General features: G+C 38.5%; 1 protein-coding gene across 3 annotated transcripts in view; it reads right to left on the bottom strand.

Moving 5' to 3' along the window:
• Positions 1 to 22641, bottom strand: part of VPS41 (VPS41 subunit of HOPS complex) — a 182219-nt gene that overhangs the window by 42131 nt on the left and 117447 nt on the right. For all 3 annotated transcript variants that reach the window (XM_057731540.1, XM_057731542.1, XM_057731539.1), the window contains 4 exons: positions 19592 to 19658; positions 6278 to 6375; positions 2959 to 3088; positions 699 to 814 (listed from right to left, as the gene is read on the bottom strand). In XM_057731540.1, coding sequence (XP_057587523.1) covers positions 699 to 814; positions 2959 to 3088; positions 6278 to 6375; positions 19592 to 19658 — 411 coding nt within the window. The remainder of the gene's footprint in view (positions 1 to 698; positions 815 to 2958; positions 3089 to 6277; positions 6376 to 19591; positions 19659 to 22641) is intronic.

The following is a 22641-nucleotide window of genomic DNA, read 5'->3' as shown; positions in this document are numbered from 1 at the left end:
AAGAGTATATAAATTAAAAACATTTTTTTCCAAATCCTTTCAGATGGCTACAAACTTAAAGCACCAAATGAGTGGACTATCTTTTGTTGGTTTTTAGCTGATTAGCATATAAGACTATCCAGAAAGTTTCTCTTACTAAACCAACACAATAATGCCTTTGCAACTACTAAAACGTTAAAATGTTTTCCTTTTTAAAAAAAAGTCATGATGGGACATTATCTACTCAAATTAGTCTGAATCGAGACTCAATGAAGTACACAACACCATTCTATCTGAACAGGTAGTTCAAACCATCCTAAGTGAGTATAATTTGATAGCTTTACTTTTACATATGATATAATCACAAAATAAATGATTTCACCAAAATACCCAAATAGATGATTGTGAAATACTAGCTTTATTTTATTTTTCTTGAAAAACCACCAAATAAACTTATCAGTAGGCTGGATCTAACCCACCACTTTCCTCCTAGCCCACCTCCTCCCTCTACCACCAACTTCTCCTCCACTGAACAGTAAAGCCAATCAACCTCCTTGCAATCTCTATTCCTCCTAATTTCTGGAAAGTTATTAGCCTCCTACATATTACTAGCTTAGAGCATTCTAATTCACCTACATGAAAGACTTATTACAAAACCCTTTTAGCTTCTCTCTGTTACCGACTTGTCAATACTTTGAAGAAAGTAAAAGCAAAACTACTTCATATTTCTTCTTTTCAAGGAGCCAGTCGATGTGGTCATCTTGGTCTCGTTCCTTGGCTACGACAACATCTCTTGGACTCACAATATAAAAAAGTGACTCCCCTTCCGAGTACTCTAGAGATAAGAGAGGAACACCTTGGGTGACAACAGTAGAAACCTTGGCAGTAGTTTGGGGGGCCTTGGTTAGGCTACCCAAGTGAACAGAAAACTCTCTGACCTTTGGAATAAATGTGGCCATGTTTGAAGGTAGGGGTGGGGGACAGGGTAGAGAATGATAGAATTTATTCCAGTGCTTTAAAAAACATTTACATGTAAAATAATTTGAAAGAAAAAAGAAGGAAGGAAGGAAGGGAGGAAAGGAAGGAAGGAAGAAGGGAGGAAGTACCAAAAAACTTTAAAAAAAATAAGGTAGGCTTAAAAATTCTGTTTCCTACATTAACATTCTGATTTCAGCTGAAAAACTGTGTTCAAAATTCTCCATGTCTATTATATATAATTTATCTATTGTATACAAACTTTATTGATAGCCATTTACAGCACAGTTCTATTTTTACAGAACAATCACACCCCCACAGTGGGCAATAAATATTTCCTCCTCATCAAGGTAAAGGCCATCTAAAGCATAAATGACAGATGCCCCAAGCCCTGGGGACATCATCTATCATTTCAGCATGTCATGCACAATACCAACGGTGAGGGTTTCCTGTAGAATTCAATCATAAAACCTGTTCTGAAGGGTTTCTAAGTGTGCAGCAGAGTTTGCTCTGAACAAAAAATACCTTGACTGGATGCGTTCATTTGCTTTTTGCTAAGTCCAGAATATACACTCCCATTTCTCAGCTGATCAAGAGCTTCACATAAGAAAGCTTTAACAGATATAGGATATTTCTTCATTGACCAAGATGAGAAGTGAAAATATTCTCAAAATATGTCAATTGCTTTTATTTTTATTTATTTTTATTAATTTATTGGCTGCATTGGGTCTTTGTTGCTGTACGTGGGCTTTCTCTAGTTGTGGCGAGCTGGGACTACGCTTCCTTGTGGTGCTCAGGCTTCTCAGTGTGGTGGCTTCTCTTGCTGTGGAGCAGGGTTCTAGGGCTTCAGTAGTTGTGGCACGTGAGCTCAATAGTTGTGGCTCACAGGCTCTAGAGTGCAGGCTCAGTAGTTGTGGCGCGTGGGCTTAGTTGCTCTGCGGCAGGTGGGATCTTACCAGGCCAGGGATGGAACCCGTGTCCCCTGCATTGGCAGGTGGATTCTTAACCACTGTGCCACCAGGGAAGTCCCAGTTGTTTTTAAAGCAGGAAAGAACTTCTCATCAGCTAAAGCTGTTCTATTTTTCCATCAACGTATTTTTCAAGGGTACAATGACACCAAAACATGGATGCGCCTGGTATGACTACCCAGCAATGGTTCTCCCTTTATTTGCAAGCAGTGACTAAGTATATTCATGTATCCACTCAACAGATATTCAGCAAAAGCCTAGTATGTATCAGGCACTCTTTCAAGCTCTGAGCATTTGGTCAAAAAAAGACAATTTCTCTACAAATCCAGAGTATACCTTCTAGGGATATAAAGTTGGAAGAGATATGGCAACCACAGAACCACACTGCTTGACATCTGGGTAAGTCAGGTGTCACATGAAATAGGACAGGAGACCAAATACAAGAACAAAGGCCACAAAGCCTCCTCACCTTGGTCCTGGCCTCATCTCTACCCCTCCCTTCTGCTGTGGGAACTCAGGCAAGCTCTGCAGCATCTCTGGGCCTTGACGCCTTCATTTTCAACATAAGAGGCCTGCCCAGATCAGCTCTAAGAGCCTTTCAGCACCTTAATTTAAATTCCTGGTTGTGCTACTCAAGTGGAGGGGAAAAAACATAAATATAAGAAATAACGTGGACCTCCCTGGTGGCGCAGTGGTTAAGAATCTGCCTGCCAATGCAGGGGACACAGGTTCGAGCCCTGGTCTGGGAAGATCCCACATGCCGCTGAGCAACTAAGCCCATGCGCCACAACCACTGAGCCCACATGCCATAACTACTGAAGCCCGTGCACCTGGAGTGCGTGCTCTGCAAAAAGAGAAGCCACTGCAATGAGAAACCTGCGTACTGCGATGAAGAGTCGCCCTGGTCGCTGCAACTACAGAAAGCCTACGCACAGCAGCAAACACCCAATGCAACCAACCAACCAATCAATCAATCAATAAATCTTTAAAAAAGAGAGAAAGAAATAATGTGAGTCAGATCCTTGATTTCTCTCACCTAAGTGATAATCTCTACATTCATTTTCCTGAAAGCCCCTCACAGTCAGAGCATCGGAAGAGATCTCTTCACAAGTCTCGGAAAGGGGCTGGATGATATCCAATCTGGGCCTGGCACAGTATTCTCTTTCCTAGGGGGAGAAAGAAAGGCTCATTTGAATTACATTTCTATAAATGACACCAATTAATTCTAGGTAGCCATAATTAAATGCTTTGGCTTTATAAATTCGGCAGATGTAAGCCCTTCTCATCACCTACCGTGGACAACTCATAGTGGCTTTGTTTTGTTTATTTTGATCTTTTGGATGAGATACACAGGACAGGTACCACTGTACCATTTCAGTAGTCACAGGTGGCTATTGAACACCTGAAATGGGACGACTGTGACCAAGAAACTGAGTTTTTAATTTTAATTTTTCACTAATTTCAACTTAGATAGTGACATAAGGTTAGTGACTACAGTTTTGGACACTGCAGTTCTAGATCAAGATAGAAGGGGAAAAGATGCTTTACTGAGGGCCTATGACAATTCCACGAGCCTGGCAGGTGACTGTCCAGATTATTCTGAGTCCTTAAGTCACCCCTCAGGAAGTATTGTTCCTAATTTTGCAGATGAAGGAACTGAGGATCAAAATGTTTACTGAAGTAAAGTTACATAAGTAAATGGTGAGACTGGGATTTGTGGAAAAACTGGAACTATGGATTTGAAACCAAGTTTATTTTACCATAAAGCTCATGCTCTTTGAGCATTCAGCACAGAGGCATGTAACACGCACTTGACTATTTTCCAAAGCAACAAGACCTAAAGCAGTAAGGCACTGATGCAGAGAACACAGATGAAAGGGATAGAAAGAAAGAAGTCCAGAAATACCCCCCACTCTCCAAGCTCCCCCAGCAAGACAGTAAGCCTAGAAGATTCCTTTGATCCATTTTGCTAATTGAGAAATCTTTACGTTAGCTTTGATCTCATATATTTAGAACATCCCAAAAATAAAAAAGCAACTATAAAAGATCAACTAGTGGAGGAAAAAACCCCAATGAATATACAGGATAATTTCAGATCTGTGGAGAAATGACAAATATCTCAATTTCAAAACAACAACAAAAAGGAAAAAACTGAAAGATTTGAATATTTAAAAACGTAACAGCTGAAACAATGACCATAAATATCAGAACTAGAATAGCAAAATAGAAAAAAATTTTTTGATCCAAATAATGTTAAAAGAAAACCACCTCGCTAGAGCATATAAATAGCATCTTCCTATGTGTAGGAAATCCACCGGCAAGGTGATGGATGAGAAATCCATCTTCTCGGTATTTTACAACTTTTGTTTGCTGGTCAAACAGCCCTGCTTATGTGTGAACTTCTGAAGAGCAGGGATTTGGTCTTGTTGATCTTTGATATACCATGCTGAATACCATTCTTAACAGGAATGTGCTTTATTAATGAATGGAAGAAAAACAAAACATTAAGAGAACAGCTTCATAAATTAGGTTATATCAATCAGATGAAACAGTTCACAACCACCGTCACGATGATGGGAGACTGCACAGCCACATGGAGAGAGAATGGAACGATGCGCCTAAAAATATGGCAACAGAGAAGAGCTTGTAACTATCATTCCAACCCTGTGGGAACATGCATGTAGGTAAAAGGTGTAACGGGAAAAATATGCTGGGGTAACATTATGACTGATATAAGACGAATTTTGTTTACTGTTGCAGTTAAACTGTCTTTTTGATATGAAAAAAAGGAAAGGGAAGTGTGGTTGGCACCAAGCCTGCTTTTTTATTTCCTCCATCTTATTTTTATCAGTTCATTCTGTATTTAAGGATTTCAGGTGTCCTTTGGTATTAGAGACAATGAAAAGTTATATACACTGACACACACACATTTTTAAAGCAGCTCCAAGTCCCTCACTTCTTCCTCTGAAAAAATTTCATTTTCTAATTTGCTCTTTGAGGTTGGCCTTTCTTGGTTTTTACCCCTTTCCAATATTCTCTTTTATTAACAAAGGTTTCCTTTCTTTCCTTCTTTTTTTTGGTCAATTGTTTATTAGGCTTTCCCTTTTTCATTTTACTGCCTCTTTTCTTATGTCTTTCAATCACATTCTCAATCCTCCCCGCACTCCTCATCAAAAAGCACTGTATTTACTCCCTTGGGAGCCACTGCTTTTCTTTATTTTCAAAAAAAATAAAAAATAAAATAATAATAAACTGATGTCCTGCACAGGGCTAGAAGCCAGCCCTATTGATTTTAGCAGGTTTGAGTGTTCACTTAAGTCTACTGCATCCCATTGCCTAGCAACATGGGCAGCCAGAGCTCCAGGTTACTATAGCGATGGCTTCCTGATGCAAGAGCTCGCTCAGAGAAATGCTGGAGAGCAGCTACCACTTCAAAACTGGGACTCCCAGGGTTTTTCTCCCCATTTTATTCCTTGCTATTTGAAAAGGAAAAAAAGAGAGAGAGAGGATACAGACAAGGAGGACCCACTCACTGTAAAGGGCTAGACAATCAATTGCATTTCTTTTATACACAGCATCCCAAAGAAAATCCTTTACAATAAGCTCTCCTTGTTTATGCCTTGAAGCCACCCCTAACCCCTTCCTGGCAGGACCCCTGGACCCTGACAATAAAGACAAACTGGGAATGGGACTGACCTAGGCTTCAAAGAAAGATTCAGTATGCAGGCCCCTCCACTGGACCCTATAATAGGCTTCATTCCAAAGTCATGTATAATGAAATGCAGATTCTCTGCTGCCTCCTATTAGCCATATGTTTCATACCATCATTTGCACTGATAACCAAGACTTATCAACAAACTAATTTCAAAGCAAGAATCAAGCTACTCAGAATCACTGGGCCACTGGGAAGTAAACAAATATGTCTGGACCACAGGAAATAATGGACCGCCCTCTCTGTAATTCACTCTGACCACAGGAACCCCTGCTGATGCTACAGATCAGCTTCATTGCTGTCATTTCTGCTAATGCACAGTGCCAGCTTAGTTTCTTCGACTTTCAGCAAGGGGAATCCTTCATTCCTTTTGACTGAAATACCAAGAGAGATGGAAAAAAGGAAGGAAAAAAAAAAGACTCCCCTTTGCTCGGCAAAAAGAACAAAGGGAACCAATGAATGGAGCTTCTGAAAGGTAAATAAATACATTAAGTCTGCAGGGTAATCCCTGCTGACCTTGTTTTACAGGTCAGCAAGTTCTGCTCAGACTGGAGCTGAGTCCTTTCATGGGCAACTTGATCTGGGTAAAAATGCTACAAATGAATCTGTGCTTCCCATTGTATCTGGGATGAAAAAAAATTACCGTTTTTTCGGAAACCTCCTTTACGTAGGAAAGTACAACAAGCTGATCACAGAGAGGTGCCAGTCCGCTGATGTAGAATTCAGTTTCAAACTGAGACACTGCACACAAAAGGGAAAGAAGAGTCACTGTTAACAGCAGCATAAAGCAGCACACAAAGGAACGGACATGTCGACTAGGAACGCTGGATGGAGGCTCATTTTAGAAATCTAATATAAAGGGGACAGAGATAAACATACTTTCTGGACAATAATCAGTATCAGAAAAGGATACCTCGGAACTTACACTTGAAAATTTCTATTATAAACAAAAAGCAAACTTGACAATAATAGCAGCGTGAATGGTCAAGAGTGACGCTATCTAGTTAGTTTAAAAATGACAAAGTTAAATCCCGTGAAGGCACTTTGAAATCCATAAACCCATAAACAATTATTGATAAGAAAAATTTTAAATTAAAAAAATTAAACATTTTAAACAAATAATTTTAAAGTATTATTAATGACAAAAATACTTTTTAAATAATTTAAACATAAATTTAAATCTTTCACAATTAGGGCATTACAGTGGTATGATGGTCACAAGAAATACTATTTGTAATTATGAAACTATTATTATTCCTTTTTTAACATTTAATAAACACTTTATCTAAAGAATTAAGTTTTTTTTAAAGTGTGTAAATACAGATTACATTATGATGAAACACCATTATTTCTTCAGTGAAATAAAGGTCAGAGAAAATAAGAAATTTCTCTTTCCTTTTTAAAGATGGTCACTGAAGCTTAGAAGTTCTATTTCCTTTATTGTATCACTTAAGAAATACATAGATTTAATTACAATGGACTCAAAGTTCTTATAGTAGGCTCAATGGTAGAAGTACAGATATTGCTATAGTATGATTCTACCCACTAGCTGATGTAATATTTATAATAAATGACTGCTATTTTAAGCAACTAAGTTTTGGGATGGTTTGTTACGCAGCAAAGTTAACTGATACAGTATTAGTACCAGGAAAAAACTCTTCCAGGGAACATACATGCCACTTACAGATTGATTTGGGAATAAACTCTCATTTGGACTCACCACATTTTCTAAGAGTTTCTTGATTCAGTTCTTCTCCACAGTCTTGTGGCATTAGCTTCAGGTTTAGTTAACTTTTATGATAAAATGACCATCTTTTCTAAACCAGAGGAAGTCAGTGTAGCATATTGGAAAGAATACTGAATGTGAAGTTAGGAAATCTGGGTTATAACTGCAATTAAACTGAACTTGGATAATTCATTTTAATTTCTGTGGGTATGACTTTTCCCACATATAAAATAAAGGCATCAGAGTAGAAATAAAACCCATAACAGATAAAATGAGGGAGTACTCAATTTTTCTTCCTCCTCCTCCCCATTTTTCTTGTAAATCACTCTATGTTACTTGTCTCTGCTTATCTTTAATGCCTGCTCCTTATTTAACTGATTTTGAAATTTAATTTTCACACCAAAATGAAACTGAGGATAATGAAAAAAACACTAAATAGTTAATAACATAAACAGTAAAAAGGATAACATCTCTTAAGCTTTGTCCTTGGTTGGATGGCATTGGTGGTCAGTGTGCCCTGCACAGAACCCTACAATGGAAGTCCAAATGCTGCCAGCTCTGCCATAAAGACTTTTTTTCTCAGCCTCTAAACCTGAACTGAGTACTCTTATCCAGGCATTTAAAAATAATTTTTGATAAAGTAGTGATGTGATAAATATTCACATGAAGCACATGTGTAGAGAACTACCTCCCCCACAACCACGTGTTCAGAGATGAGCATGTGCAGCATGTAGCCAGGCACTACAGGTTCTGGAGAGGCTTCCCCAGGGCTGTGTGTGAATGTAGGGAGTGGGCAGTGGGTAGGGAGTAGGGGGTAGGGACAGGGGACGGATGGAATGTGCAGGTGCTATTGAACAGTGTAGGGCCACGCATGACCTAGTGATCAAAGAGATGATGGTTTTACATTCTTGAAGACATACAGGCCTATTAACAGGAGGTTTTGGACACTAGCACTCCTGAGGTTCCTTAAATTCTTTGGTATAGATAGACTTGTGCTCTTTTTTACTAAATCACATTCCATTGTTGAAATGCTACACATATAGCAACTTGGGTGAAGATCAATCAATCAGAGATGCTACAGAGACTGTTTCATGGGAATCACATGGAGCCTCTGATGTGCTTGTCTGCCACAGGCACCTGAGGGAGAGCATCATCTAAGACATGGTGGGTGAACGAGGTATTCTCCCCATCTGAGATGCCAAATGGGCTGCCTGGGCTCAGTGACAAGGAGCATCAGACAGCATCCTTCCTAAAGGTAACCTAATCCACACCAAGTCTTTGGTTTATATGAATGAGCCATAAGATACAGATCAGAGGAATAATTCTCCTCAGATCTTCCCTCCTCTACATCCTGATTTCTGTCCTCAAGAGCTTGTATTAGTAACACAGAAAACTTCCTGTTTTTTAATTAAGAACATGATAGAAAACCTAATGCGTTCTCAAAGAAAACAAGGAAAGATGTGAAGAAGCATATATTTATTTCCTTCTCAATTCCAGATACTATAACAAAATGCTTATTTGTTAAGTACTAAATCCTACCAGACTTTACTAATTGAAAATAATAATTTAGGTAGAAATGTCATGAAGTGACTAAATTACAAACAAAAAAATGTTATTTACGAAGAAAAGATGTGGTACTATATAAAAACAGCATTGTCAAGATTTCCAGAGGCACAGTTAAGAAAGTTATCTCCCTTCAGATACAGTTGCAATTAAATAATTCTCATTTTAATAAAATGATTCATATCAACAGAAATCTTATGGAAAACAAAACTGCAATTATAGTCACACCCAGTATGAGTCACAAATTAAGGCTCTAAAATAATGGCTGCTTTTCTTAGCTTTGAATATTCTACCACTTAGAAATGCATCTCCATTAATACCCATTAATAATGATATCATGTAAAAAAAAGGACTCACTTCCTAGTATGAGGTCCTAGTTTAGGGAAATGTCTACAGCTATTCTGCATTAAAAAAAAAAAGATATTTCAGAATGAATGATGGGGTTCTGTGTTTCCATTACTACTTACTAATGCAATAAAACAGGGTTGTTTTAAGATCTATCATGATTCAGCGTATTCTTTACATTAAAGCTGAATCCATGGCGGGCTGGTTGGAGACGGTGGTGTTAGAATGAACAGGAAAGTATAAGGACTATTCTTAATGAAGAGATTTAGAGAAAGAAACGTTGAACAGTAATATTTATTCTTCTGAAGAACATATGCAAATTATGCAAAAGTTTATGGACCGGCTTTATAAAATACCTTCAAGTAATTTCTACCTTTCTATTCCAAAATTTCAGTGTACCAGCTGAATTTTCAGTTCATTTTTTTCCCTGAAATTTATGTTTTCCACATAATGATTTTTTAAACAATTTTAATGAAAAAAATTCATTAAAGGAAAATCAGTTTGTACATAGGTGGTTTATAGGTCTCATACCATGGAAGCTCATCTTTCCATTATCTGGAAAAGACAAATCGTAAAGAAAATAAAGACAAATTCTGTTGGAAAGCGCTAAAATAAAATATAAAGCAAAAGCTGGTGGGGGGGTGGGGGGAAGCAGAATTTCTAGAGGGAACCACAAAGGACAGTGCTATTCTTCAGATCAAAGAGTTCTGGAAAGTGAGTTAATGGCTCTGGGGCCCTGCAGGAAGTGCTCTGGGCTCCCTGGGACTATGATGGAGGTAAAGCAAAGATGCACATTACAGCTGTAACACAGCCTTCATCCTGATGGAGATGAAAGGCGTGCTGTGCTCTGGTTTGTTCAGGAGAATAAAGCATTCCCAGACATGCTAGAAGAAATCAAGGGAAAAAGAGATTCTAAGCAGAATAAGAGAGAAAGAGGAAGAAAGTTTCAGAAGGACTATTCACATAAAAATTCTATTCAGGGAGGATCTTTGGATCCAGAAAGAGGACAATTTTGTTTCACAGCCCTGACCCAAAAGAGAGGCTTGAGTTCTTGATCAGTGCTATCCAACAGAATATTAACATAAGCCAAAAACATAACTTACATATGTAATTTAAAATTTTCTAGTAGCCACATTAAGGAGTAAAAAGAGGTGAAATTTAAAAAATACTTTATTTTTAATGCAACATGTCCAAAATATGGTCATTTCAACAAGTAACAATATAAATGATTATTAATGAGATAATTTACTTTTTATTTTCATACTAAGTCTTTGGAATCCTAGACTCAGCACATCTCAGCCCTCACCTGCCATGTTTCAAGCACTTAATAGCTATAAGTGGTGAGTGGTTACCATATCGGACACTACAGGTCCAGATGCCCCCCCAAATTTTTTGTCTTTAAATTCCAGTAATTTTACTCAAATATATCTTGATGTTCATCGTGGGTCACAATTTTCAGATACACACTGTACTATTTTAATTTATAGTTTCTAGTTTTGTTTCTCAGTAGTTTTAGGAATTTTTTTTTCTGCCACACTGGGCAGCATGTGGGATCTTAGCTCCCCAACAAGGGACTGAACCCATGCCCCCTGCATTGGAAGCATGGAATTTTAACCACTGGACCACCAGGGAAGTCCCAGCAGGAAATTTTTCTTGAATCACTACTTTTGGTATTTATTCCAGTCCCTTGTTTTGTTTTATGGGACTCTTATTTGTAGACTGAATTCTTTTTGCCTGTCTAAAGTATTTATCATTTAATCATAAATCTTTTTTTCCGTTGTTTGTGATTAAAATTTTTTTCCTCTTCTACTTCTCTCACAGCATTATCTTTGTATCTGTTTGCTTCTGTGGCCCTTCCAGTTTAACTTTCATTTCTGAAATCTTATTTCCTGAGTTCCGTCCCCTCATTTGAGGTTTTTTAATTCTGATTTTTGTTGTCCTTTCATGCCTACTATCACTTCTTTAAACTGTCTTGTAGCTTGTTTTGAAACAGTAAATTACAGTCATGATCTACGTTGTGGGTGTTTCTGTCTGGTGTGCTTTCATTGCCAAGGATGTTACTCTGATCCTTACTCACTTTTTCTTAAACCTTAGTATGGGATTTGACCTTGGTACTTTTCTGTGCTTGTTTTTAGGTGAAATCAGTCACTGATCTCTCCTGAGGAGGCAGGAACTCAGATAACTCTTCTAACCTCGAAGAATGCTTTCATTCATAGTTTTCACGTTTTAAAAATCTGGTCCCTTGCTTTCTGAGACTCCCTGGCTCTGTCTCCTCCCCACTTTTATCTGGACCTTCTCTTTCTTTTGATTCTATCATGCCCATCCTGCTCAGGATTTATTCTCTTGCAGGAGCCCGGCCCTGGCAGGAAGTGCTGGCTGATCAACTGAGAGTTGATGAGAGTTCCCTGGGGCTGCTGGGCTGCCTGAGTGCCTCACTCTAACTGCAGCCCTGCACCCACCGCTCTCAGAGCAGCGTGGGGTCTCTTCCAGAAAACACCAGCTGGCTGTTTGGGAGTTCTCCTGAGCTCAAGTGCATGAGAAGCCCCCTTGTTCCCTCTGCTTTCTCTCAGAGAGACACCAGAACCACAGCAGGTCCTGTGGCTATTGGTGGTTTTTGCCATTTGTTCATATCTTGGTGTTCCTGGGGCTACCTTGCTGTACATGTTGTCTACGGGTTTTCGGTTGTGTGATCTAGCTGTTCCATTTCTATGGGAGGACTCAGGACGATGGAACAAGCATGTGGCCACTACCACTTCTCAGAATCTTCCAAGCACAAAATGTTAACATATCAGGGTTAGAAATCGACTTGATATAAGCCATGGCAAGGATTACAGTCACAAATACATATATCTCACTGGGCCATCAATAGCATACATGCTATACGTTTCTGAATGACTGCCATGTGATTGAAATGAAAATGAATAAGACAAAGCTTTCTTGTACCCTGGGTCCTACATCTCTGATGGTTATCAATAACTTAATTCAATAAATACTTAGCACCAATTAGACATAAGACATTCTTCTAGAAATATCAGGATGATGAAGAGTCTGTCTCTGACTTAGAAAAGACTGTGAGTCTAAAAGCTAAAGAAATAATTAAAATACCACGTGCTAGCAGGAATGGAAATAGATGTAAAGCAAGAAAGAGTACAAAGCAGGAAATCTTACTCTCAGAGGGGCGGGGATGGGGCAGAAACAGTGTCAATAACCATGACTATATGCCTGGTAAGGGCAGGAATGGTGGTTACACACGAGAGAAGGCATTTCATTAAATGTGCATTCAAACATTTTTCATGAAAAAAACTTCATTTAAAAAAAGAATACGAAAAAACTAATGTATATTAGATTGTAAAGAATAAAAATCAAGATTTTATTTGGGTCTGGATAAAAAGACCATCCTCCAAATAATTCACAACTAGATTATCTCGCTTAATATCAGTGTATTCAGACCTATGAGAGACGGTATTTAAATCAGTAGTCTTGATTATTACTTGTACCCATGAAATGTATTATGAAATGTATTAAGCTCTTTGAATAACTCAGTAAATTCTTATTTCTTTCTTTCCCCCAATTCTTGTTCAACTGACTTTATGCAACACAATGTTTTAGTCTTCTGATTGTTAAAAGAAACACTGTTCTTCTCTCTTGCTGAGTAATGAAATAGGATAGTAATATTAATAATAGCTTCCATTTAATGAACATTACCATGCTGACAAGCAGGATGCTAAATATTTTACATACATGATCTTTTCCCACCATAACCACCTTATACTCATTTTAAAAGGGCCTTGAAGTTCAGTGATGTTAAGTATCTTGACTAAGGTCACTTAAGTAGAAGGCCAGCAAAAGTAGAATTTGAAACCTTACTTTTCCCAGATATAAGTCCCACTAGAAAACATAAATCCGAATACAGAGGTGCTAAGGGCAAAAGTGCGCTACGCTAGCAGGAACGGAAGAAGTGAAGGGCTTGACCACTCTCTGCCAGTTCTGTGTGCAGCCACGGTGCCCGGCCCTTCTCTTGAATTTCCCGTGCATGGCAGCACATAGAACTTGTGTTGCTTTTTTTATTTTGGGCCCTTGTTTTCCCTTTGCTGGTTGCAAAATGCCCATTAGCTAAATGGGACCGAGAAGGATTTGGTATCTTTACAGAGATACCAAATAAAGTGATAAAGTGATCCCCTACAGATTTTAGTTTCTATGATTATTAAAGAAGCAAAGTTTGTCAAAGCAGTTTATAAATAAGAACAATTATCTTCCCTTGTCTTATATGCATATATGAAAAAGCATCGAGGTCCCTTTATACTAATGCCTTATTCCCAACAGAATCTCACCCTTTAGTCATCAGATACTAGTATTCTTAATCAACTAGATATAATGTCTATAAAACTTTTTGAGAAATTTGGACACTGTCAGCATGACCACTGAGCTAAGAAAATACATTTGGAAATCACATTTTAACATCCTCAGGACTGCTATGAAGCAGATGTGTTAAAGTAAAAGTGACTTTACGATGCTTTATGTCAACAAGTTAAGGAGAAGACCTAATATATGGCAGTGAAATAGAAGAGAACAGCTAATGGACAAAACAACACAAACATTCAAATCAGGAGCCAATATTACATGTAAGTAATAACAAGTAAGTGTAAAGCTACTTAAAATGAGTTTAGCCTGCAATTTAATTCCATATTTTCTAATCAATATTCAGCACACACTGTGATCAATGACTAAGCTAAGCGGAAGTGATTATTTCAGATACTAAACTCCAGCAGTCACAAAACAGCACTCATAAAGAGTGACTCCATGAGAAGCTGACCACACACTGCTCAGACCACAGACAAGGGAATGGTCAGAGACCTCTGGGTCAAAAGGTTCAAACCAAACAGTTATACTTTAAGCTATAAATAAGCTATTAAAAAAAATGAAAAAGACAAGACGACAAGTATTGGTGAAGATGTGGAGAAGCTGGAACCCTATGCACTGCTGGCTGAAATGCAAAATGTGCAGCCACCATGGAACACAGTATGAAGTTTCCTCAGAAAAAAAATTCAGATAGAACCACCATACGATCCAGCAACTCCCTTCTAGGTATTCACCCCAAAGAACTGATATCAGGATCTTGAGGAGACCTGAGCACTCCCATGTTCATCACACATAGTTCACAGCAGCCAAGGTACAGAAACAACCTAAATGGCCATCAACAGGGTAGTGGGTAAAGAAAATGTGGCGTACACATAAAATGGAATCCTATTTCGCCTCAGAGAAAGAAAACTGTGCAGTATGCAACAATCTGGATGAATACTGAGGACGTGACACTAAGTGAAACGAGCCAGCCACAGAAAGACAAATGTACCTGAAATAGTCAAATTCATAGAATCAAAGAGTAAAGGTGGTTGTAAAGGCTGGGGGGAGGGGGAAAAGGGGAGTTGCTAATCAGTGGGCATAAAGTACACTTAAAAATTCGTTAAAAGGGTAGATCCCGTGTGAAATGTTATCACAATAAAACAAAATTTAAAAATAAACAGACATACACACATTCAGAGACCTAACCACCCCCCCACAAAAAAATCCAAAACTACCTTGGTATGTTAACTAAACTTGTCAGACACTAAGAAACAGCACACAAGAGCTTTTCTTCTTTTTCAAAAAGCTGAAAGAATCATATCACATCATTTGATTCCCTTTCCTAATAAACAATTTTGATAGCAATCCAAGGCAACTAGGTTTTAGAGACTTCCTAAGAATCTGGAGGAGAAACAAGGAAGGGCTGTCAATCCCAGAATAAAACAAGGGGGAATAAAATTCCTATTTTTCTAAATGAGATACTTCACTGAATCAAAAACAAACAAAAACAACAAAGAAAACAAAACACAAATCTACTGCATTTCCATTTCATCTAGCTGTTTGAAGAACAGGTGAGCAGACATCATCACTGGCATATTTAAGGGGTCTTTAGAGAATTTCTCCCCTGTGGTTTGTATCTCAGTGCCTGGAGCAAGCTGCTCTTCTTCTCACCGGTTACTCTGGCTGCAAATGAGGGCCTGAGGTTAGGTGGAAGGCATGCGTGGAAGAAGGCATGGCCCGGTAGTCGGGGGCAACAGCTTTGAAACAAAGCTTATCTGGGTTCGAAGCCTGCCTTCTTTGCTTTTGAATGTCCTCGTCTTGAGCAGGTTACTTGATTCCTCTGCATCTCATCTTCTTCATCTATAAAATGGCATAACAGCCCTACCCATTATGATCATTGTGAAGATTAAACAAAATTCTGTTTGTAACGTATTTAAGCACGTGGCTGCTGGTGGTTGTTATAAATCAAACAAAGTATGTTTATTACTTCAGGTGCTTCAGATTTCTTACCACTACTTACAGCAGAGAAAATTTATTAACTCCACTTCCAACAAATACTTGAGTCTCCAGCACTGAGTGGCAAAGAGAAGGGGGAATGGATAAAAGAACAGACATGTAAAACAACAAGTACAATAAAATCTTAATTGCGGAATCAAGGAGGTAAGTAGATACAGTAAAATTCTTTAGTTTTTTGTATGTTTAATAATTTCCATAATAAAATGTTGGGGAAAAAATTCAATGCAGAACAGAAGAATTAATAGATTAGAGAGAATTAAACTGAATTCTAACAGAACAGAAAACTATACAGAGCTGGATCTTTAAGGAAAATCACCTTGAGACTTAGACATGGAGAAGAACCTTGTCCCTCATGTGCACAGGAGAACTGTCCCACTGCTGGAACTTGCATGTCTGAGTCAGAAGACTAACAGGTGGATCGAGATACTTAGATCTAAGAGAGGCATTAATTCCACAGCTCTCTTCCACCACGAAAAACGGCCTTCAATTCCCAGGCAATTTCCAAGAGGCTGAAAACACAACAATGTGCTAAACAGAGCCACAGCATATAGTCAACTGCAGATACGAATTCCACTTAATTAAAGTGAAAAAGATGTCCCCTGTTTCCTCCTTCCTCTCTTTCTTCCTGGCTCCTCTGTCATTTTACATAGATTCCCATGCTTTTCTCTTGATTATTATTTTTTTTGAAACAGACTTCCATATGAAATCAAGAATAGGGAGGCAGTCATTAATTCCTTGCCTGTAAGTTATCTGCCCCTGGGGCAACAGATGCCCCCAAAATGACACACTAGTATTGGCTTCATTCCCCAACAGCACAGTATCAGCTCCCAACTACCATTCCATTAAGACCATGAACGACTTTGGTGAAAAATGCCTGAGGATTGGGACGTCCTGAGACAAGAAACCCAAGTTAAAATAAGTAACGCAGGCATGGACCACGATCTGCTTTTAAAACTGTAATCTGGAAGTAGAAATGACATCCCCACAACCGTATGTAACCTCACGTCTTCATGGATTGGAGACTGGCCAGAAAGTGTCATCTTCATTATCGTTATTTTCTTTCATTTACAAGAATAAATTGCTTATTGAGAGGACTAACTTTTGTTTTTGAGATTCTGACTAATAAGGAAGAATTATGAACACCTGGCTTCTAAGAAATGTACAGCCACAGATATTTTTTCATCTCAATGCTATGTTCACTTCATTTATTAGAGAACAGTGGCTTACACTGTTCAGGGCTAAAGCAAATTGTAATCCAGACCTCCTAATATTTCTCTTTTCCTGTATCCTAGTCAAGGACTCTTATCTAAACCACTTTACCTCCTGCTGTGGAAATGGTTTATATTCTTCAAGGTTTGCTCTCAAGAGGGGAAAAAATGGTACTTAACCACTAACCATAGTAGTAAAATGTCCGTAATGTGATATTGTTAGTACCCACACACGGTCTATTTCACGGAAATTGTAGTACAGACGAACTACACTTTAATAACATGACCCTCAGGCTCTAGGGCCACCACTGGGCCAGCTATTAGCAGCCATGGAGCTGGGATGGAAGTTTGCACGGTGAAAATAACCACCGTGATTCAGTGAGCACGTACTGTGTGCCAAGGACCGTGTTACAGACCTTCTTTACATCGTGTCTAATTCTCCCAACCATCTGGAACGGTAGGTCTTATCATGTCCACTTAATTTTTTAAATTTTTAATTTTTAAAAAAATTTTTGGCTGTGCCACGCAGCATGTAAGATCTTAGTTCCCTGACCAGGGATTGAACCCGTGCCCCAGGCAGTGGAAATGTGCAGTCTTAACCACTGCACGGCCAGGGAAGTCCCTCATCTCCATTTTATAGGTGAGGAACGTCTGGCTCAGGGAGGGAAAGCAACCTTTACCAAGATCAGACAGGAATTCAGCAAACTGCCTGGCCTCCTTGAAAGTGAAATCTGGTGATTCTGCGGGGTTAGATTCTATCCATTTTAATGCCATGGCAGTAAGACCTTGGACAAGTTATTTATCACCCTGAATCTCGATTTTCTTCTTTAATAGAATAAGAAGCCTACTACCTGCCCTTCAAAGGGCTGTTGTGACAGTGAATTAAAGCAGGTAACACACACAGCGCAATGCCCCATACCTAGTACGCAAGCAATAAACACCAACGAAGGAGAGAAGGTGACAATTGCTACACTTCTATGCCTTCCTGGAAATTTTTACACCCTAAAATTCCCAGAGTTCTTGCCCCCCCCCCCTTTTTTTCTTTTCTCTTCTGTATTTAAAATATTCTAACATTTATCTCTCAGGACACTATGCATTGAGGTGTTCAGGTGTTTTTTTTTTTTTTTGTAGGCAGGGGAGAGTCAGGAGAGATACTGAAATAATTATCTTTATCCTATAGTCCTCAGTCTTATTGTCTAGCTCCTCCATACCATCTCATTCTGTATATACCTATTTTGTCCATACCCTGAGAAATCCGAACTATGAATTTAGTTATTTATCCTTCTAAGACCAAAAAACAAACAACCCCCCTACCTCCAAAACTATTAAAACCCTATCACCAACTTCTGACTTCAAGTATAAAATATCCCAGATTTAAATGCTATAACCATATTAGCCAGGTGGGTACATCCTTCTTTTTACAGAAATACAGTCATGTGCAAATGATTTATCTCAGCTTCACCCTGTTATAACAACGCATTAAACGTACATTCCCCATCCTCCATCCAAATGGGTAAATAAACTTTACAGCTGACCTATCACATGGCAAACCTTCTTTGCCACAAACTCTATCTCCTATTGCTCAGTTCTAAATAATACAAAAAGAGCTTTTACTCTGTTTAATTGACAAAAGTGAGTCAAACTTCACCCTTTCTGTTTCAATAATGTTGGCACTAGCTCATAAAATGCAGTTATAAAAGTAGTGGAATAGCCTCCCTGGCAGTTTTTTTTGGCATAGTTTTCCTGAATAGCTGTTTCCCAGCATCACTGACTCATTCAACCCAATGTTATTTAGCACCTACTATGTGCCAGGTATGGTACCAGGTCCCTGAGACATAAACACTGAGCAAAAACAAGGAGATTACAGTCTGGTGGGAGAGACAGAAATGCACTGAGTAATCCCACAATCATTGCAACTCAAACAAGGGCTAGAAATGGGAGGACTTGACCTGCTTGGGGAGGGCCAGCGGTTTTCCCAGGAAAGCAACACTTGCGCCGACATAAGATTAAAGGGGTCCGTGAAGAAGAGCATTCTAGAAAGACGGGAAGAAGCAGCACGGGCGGGAGCAAGAAGGCCAGTGTGGCTGGAGCGCAGAGACCAAGGAGAAGCTTGTTATGAGCTGAACCTAGAAAGGCAGGTGAGAGCCAACGCAGATCCCCAGGGGTCAAGTTAAGGAGTCTCAACTCTATCCTAAGAACAATGGAAGGGACTGAAGGGTGGTGACACCATCTGACCTGTGTTCTGACTGCAGTGGGGGGAACTAGAGGACAGGAATTCACAGTGGAAAGAGATGAACCAGTCAGGAGGCAGCTGCAGTGATCCAGATAAAAGACTGTGTAAGTGTGGAGCAGACCAGTGATGAGGTAAAGAAAGACTGAGAAGGCACATGTTGACAGGACCAGGTGTGAGTACTGTCTCGTGAGCTGTGCACGCACGCCTGGACTTTTCATGAACAGCCTGCGAGACAGGCATTCTTTTCTGCATTTTATAGATGAGAATAACTGAGGCATGTAGAAATTTGTCCAAAGTCTAGGTGGTAAATAACAGAACCACAACCCAAACCCACGGTTATTCAACTCCAAAACCAACTACAACATTATTGTGTAAAAACTAGAAATATATTAGAAAAAAGGATCTCTCGAGACCACAGTTTCAAAACTTAAAAGCTTCCTGACCTATTTCATCAAGGTACCCAGGATGAGCCCTGAAGAACACGGCTGTGTTCTCTCCTGCAGGTTTACACCGCGGAAGGCATACCTATTTCAACGTATCGACTTGGCAAGTCCCTCATCTCACTGGCGTGCCGTTCCTTCACCGAGCAGATCTAGAAAAGAAATTCACAGCTCATTTTATTCATCTGATGGAAAACTCACCACATTTCATTCCCTACATAATCCGTTTGCTAAATTAGCCATGTAGCACTGAGCACAGAATGCTCACAACTTACCCTATGACTTAAGTGATAGAAATTAATTTCAATGACATATAGCAACCATTACTTATATTCTCCAGCATTATTCTTCACTAAAGTCTTATTCGAAGGCAAAGGAGGGAAGAAAACTTTAATCTAGTTTTAACGTGTTTTCAATGACCCATTCTCTGCAACAGACTCCTTCTATCTATCTCTGGCAGATGCACAGAGCCAACAGTGCCCAATGGCTAATCTGGGCAACACTCACATTAGGTCTTGTGTCTTTGATTACATATTAGTAATATATTTCACTGATGCTAAATAAAAAATTGCTAAAATGTTACACACTCTTCTTCTCTCGGGTCTATTAATATCAGCATGTTATATAATTTAAATCAGGGTGGCAAACTACAGCCCAGCTCCTGGTCTCTTTCCTTATAGCCTGTAAGGTAAAAATAGTTTTTACATTTTTGAAGGCTTGAAAAAATGAAAAGGAGGGAGGAGGAAAGAGAGGGGAGGAAAAACAGAAATAAAAAGAAAAAAACTCAGCAGAAACAGTATGTAGCATGCAAAGTTTAAAATATTTAAGGTTTCCCTGGTGGTGCAGTGGTTAAGAATCTGACAGGTTCGATCCCTGGTCCGGGAAGATCCTACATGCCATGGAGCAACTAAGCCTGTGTGCCATAACTACTGAGCCTGCTCTCTAGAGCCTGTGAGCCACAACTATTGAGCCTACGTGCCACAACTACTGAAGCCTGGGCACCTAGAGCCCATGCTCTGCAACAAGAGAAACCACCACAATGAGAAGCCTGCACACTGCAAGAAAGAGTAGTCCCTGATCTCTAAGACTAGAGAAAGCCTGAGTGCAGCAATGAAGACCCAACACAGCCAATAAATAAAATAAATACATAAAATTTTAAAAAGAGAGATTTGCTCAATTAAAAAAATAAAAAAGTAAAATATTTAATACCAGCCCTTTATAAAAAGTTGGCCAACCCCTACTTTATATGTATATGGTTTGGATAGAGATTTTATATATATATATACACATATGTGTATATGTGTATATATGTGTATATATATATCTCACTTATACACACATAACACATGTGTATGTTAACAGTGGATGATAAGATTATGGTTATTTTATGAGGGTGAGTCAAAATTATCCACACTCTGGCTGTAGAATTTACAGAAGTTTTAATATAACCGGAGTGTGGACAATCTTTGGCTCACCCTCATGTATTTTCTTTGTCATATTTTCTAAAGTAAGTGTATTCTATTTTGTAATAAGAAATGAGAAAAATTTACATAAGTTCAGCCATCCAGGTTAAGACTGAGTCTTAAATGTCTGTTGACAGATAAATAGACAAGGAAGATGTAGTGTATATATACAATGGAATACTACTCAACCTTAAAAAAGGATGATATAATACCATTTGCAGCAGCATGGATGGATCTAGAGATTATCATACTTAGTGAAGTAAGTCAGAAAGAGAAAGACAAATGCCATATGATATCACTTATATGTGGACTCTAAAATATGACACAAATGAATTTATCTATGAAAAAGAAACAGACTCACAGACATGGAGAACAGACTTGTGGTTACCAAGGGGGAAGGGGGGCAGGGAAGGGAAGGTTTGGGAGTCTTGGATTAGTAGATGCAAACTATTATACAGAGAATGGATAAACAAGGTCCTACTGTATAGCACAGGGAACTATATTCAATAACCTGTGATAAATCATAATGGAATATGAAAAAGAATGTACATATGTGTATAACTGATTCACTTTGCTGTACAGGAGAAATTAATACAACATTGTAAATCAACTATACTTCGATAAAAAAAAAAAAGACTGAGCCTCAAGTTAACTACTGATCTTATACAACTTTCATCAGGGATCAGATTTTTTCCTTTTTCTTTTAGACAGGATTTATTGTGTTATTTTATAGCTGCAACCCTATGTACAGCTACAGTATGAAAAATTCTAAAATACAGAATACCCAAAGGGAGAAAACAAATTATTATCTGTTGTCCTCGAGCAAAGTGAACACTATTAACAACCCACATTTTTGGGGAAGCTACTTTTATTAACCTAAAATTACTACAAATAATTTATTATTTAAATATCTTTACATAATTCTTTAATATCTTTACAGTATTTCATTACATGAATGTACTGCAATTTATTTACTCAATCCTATTTTAGACATTAGTATTTTGCTTCTATCTCTGATGCAAACAATATTGCAATCAACATACTTGTATATAAAACTTTTGGACTTCTGTTTCCTTAGGATAAATTCCTAGAAGTAGAATTGATAGATCAATGTACATTTTTTGCAAGGTTTGGTTTTGTTTAATACACACGTCTGAACTGCTGTCCAGGAATGTAGTGACTACATGATCATACAGTCACCCCTTGGTATCTGCAGGACCCTGGAGGATACCAAAATCCAAGGATGCTCAAGTCCATTATGTAAAATGGCATATTATATGCATATGACCTACATATATCCTCCTATAAACATTAAATCATTTCTATGTTACTTATAATACCTAATACAATGTAAATGCTAGTAAATAGTTACTGGTTTCCAGCAAATTAAAATTTTGCTTCTTGGAACTTTCTGGATTTTTTTCCCCAAATATTTTTAATCTGAGGTTGGTCGAATCCACTGATGCAGAAGCCACGGACACAAAGGGCCACAGTACTCTCTTTCCCTGACACGGAACTTGAACCCAGTGCTGTGGAGGTACAAGCATTGACTGAGAAGTGACTGGCTATTTTTCCTTTGATTTTCTGTCGTTTGTTTCCTGTCCATCTCTAACAATTCCCCGTCTGCGTCCCCAGTCTTCCTTTTTGTCTTATAAGTTATCCACTCTTCTAT

This window comes from Hippopotamus amphibius, chromosome 4 (genome assembly GCF_030028045.1).
Source record: "Hippopotamus amphibius kiboko isolate mHipAmp2 chromosome 4, mHipAmp2.hap2, whole genome shotgun sequence".
NCBI lineage: Eukaryota > Metazoa > Chordata > Mammalia > Artiodactyla > Hippopotamidae > Hippopotamus > Hippopotamus amphibius.
The sequence above is the reverse complement of the archived record's forward strand: the minus strand, read 5'-3'. Positions and strand labels throughout refer to the sequence as shown.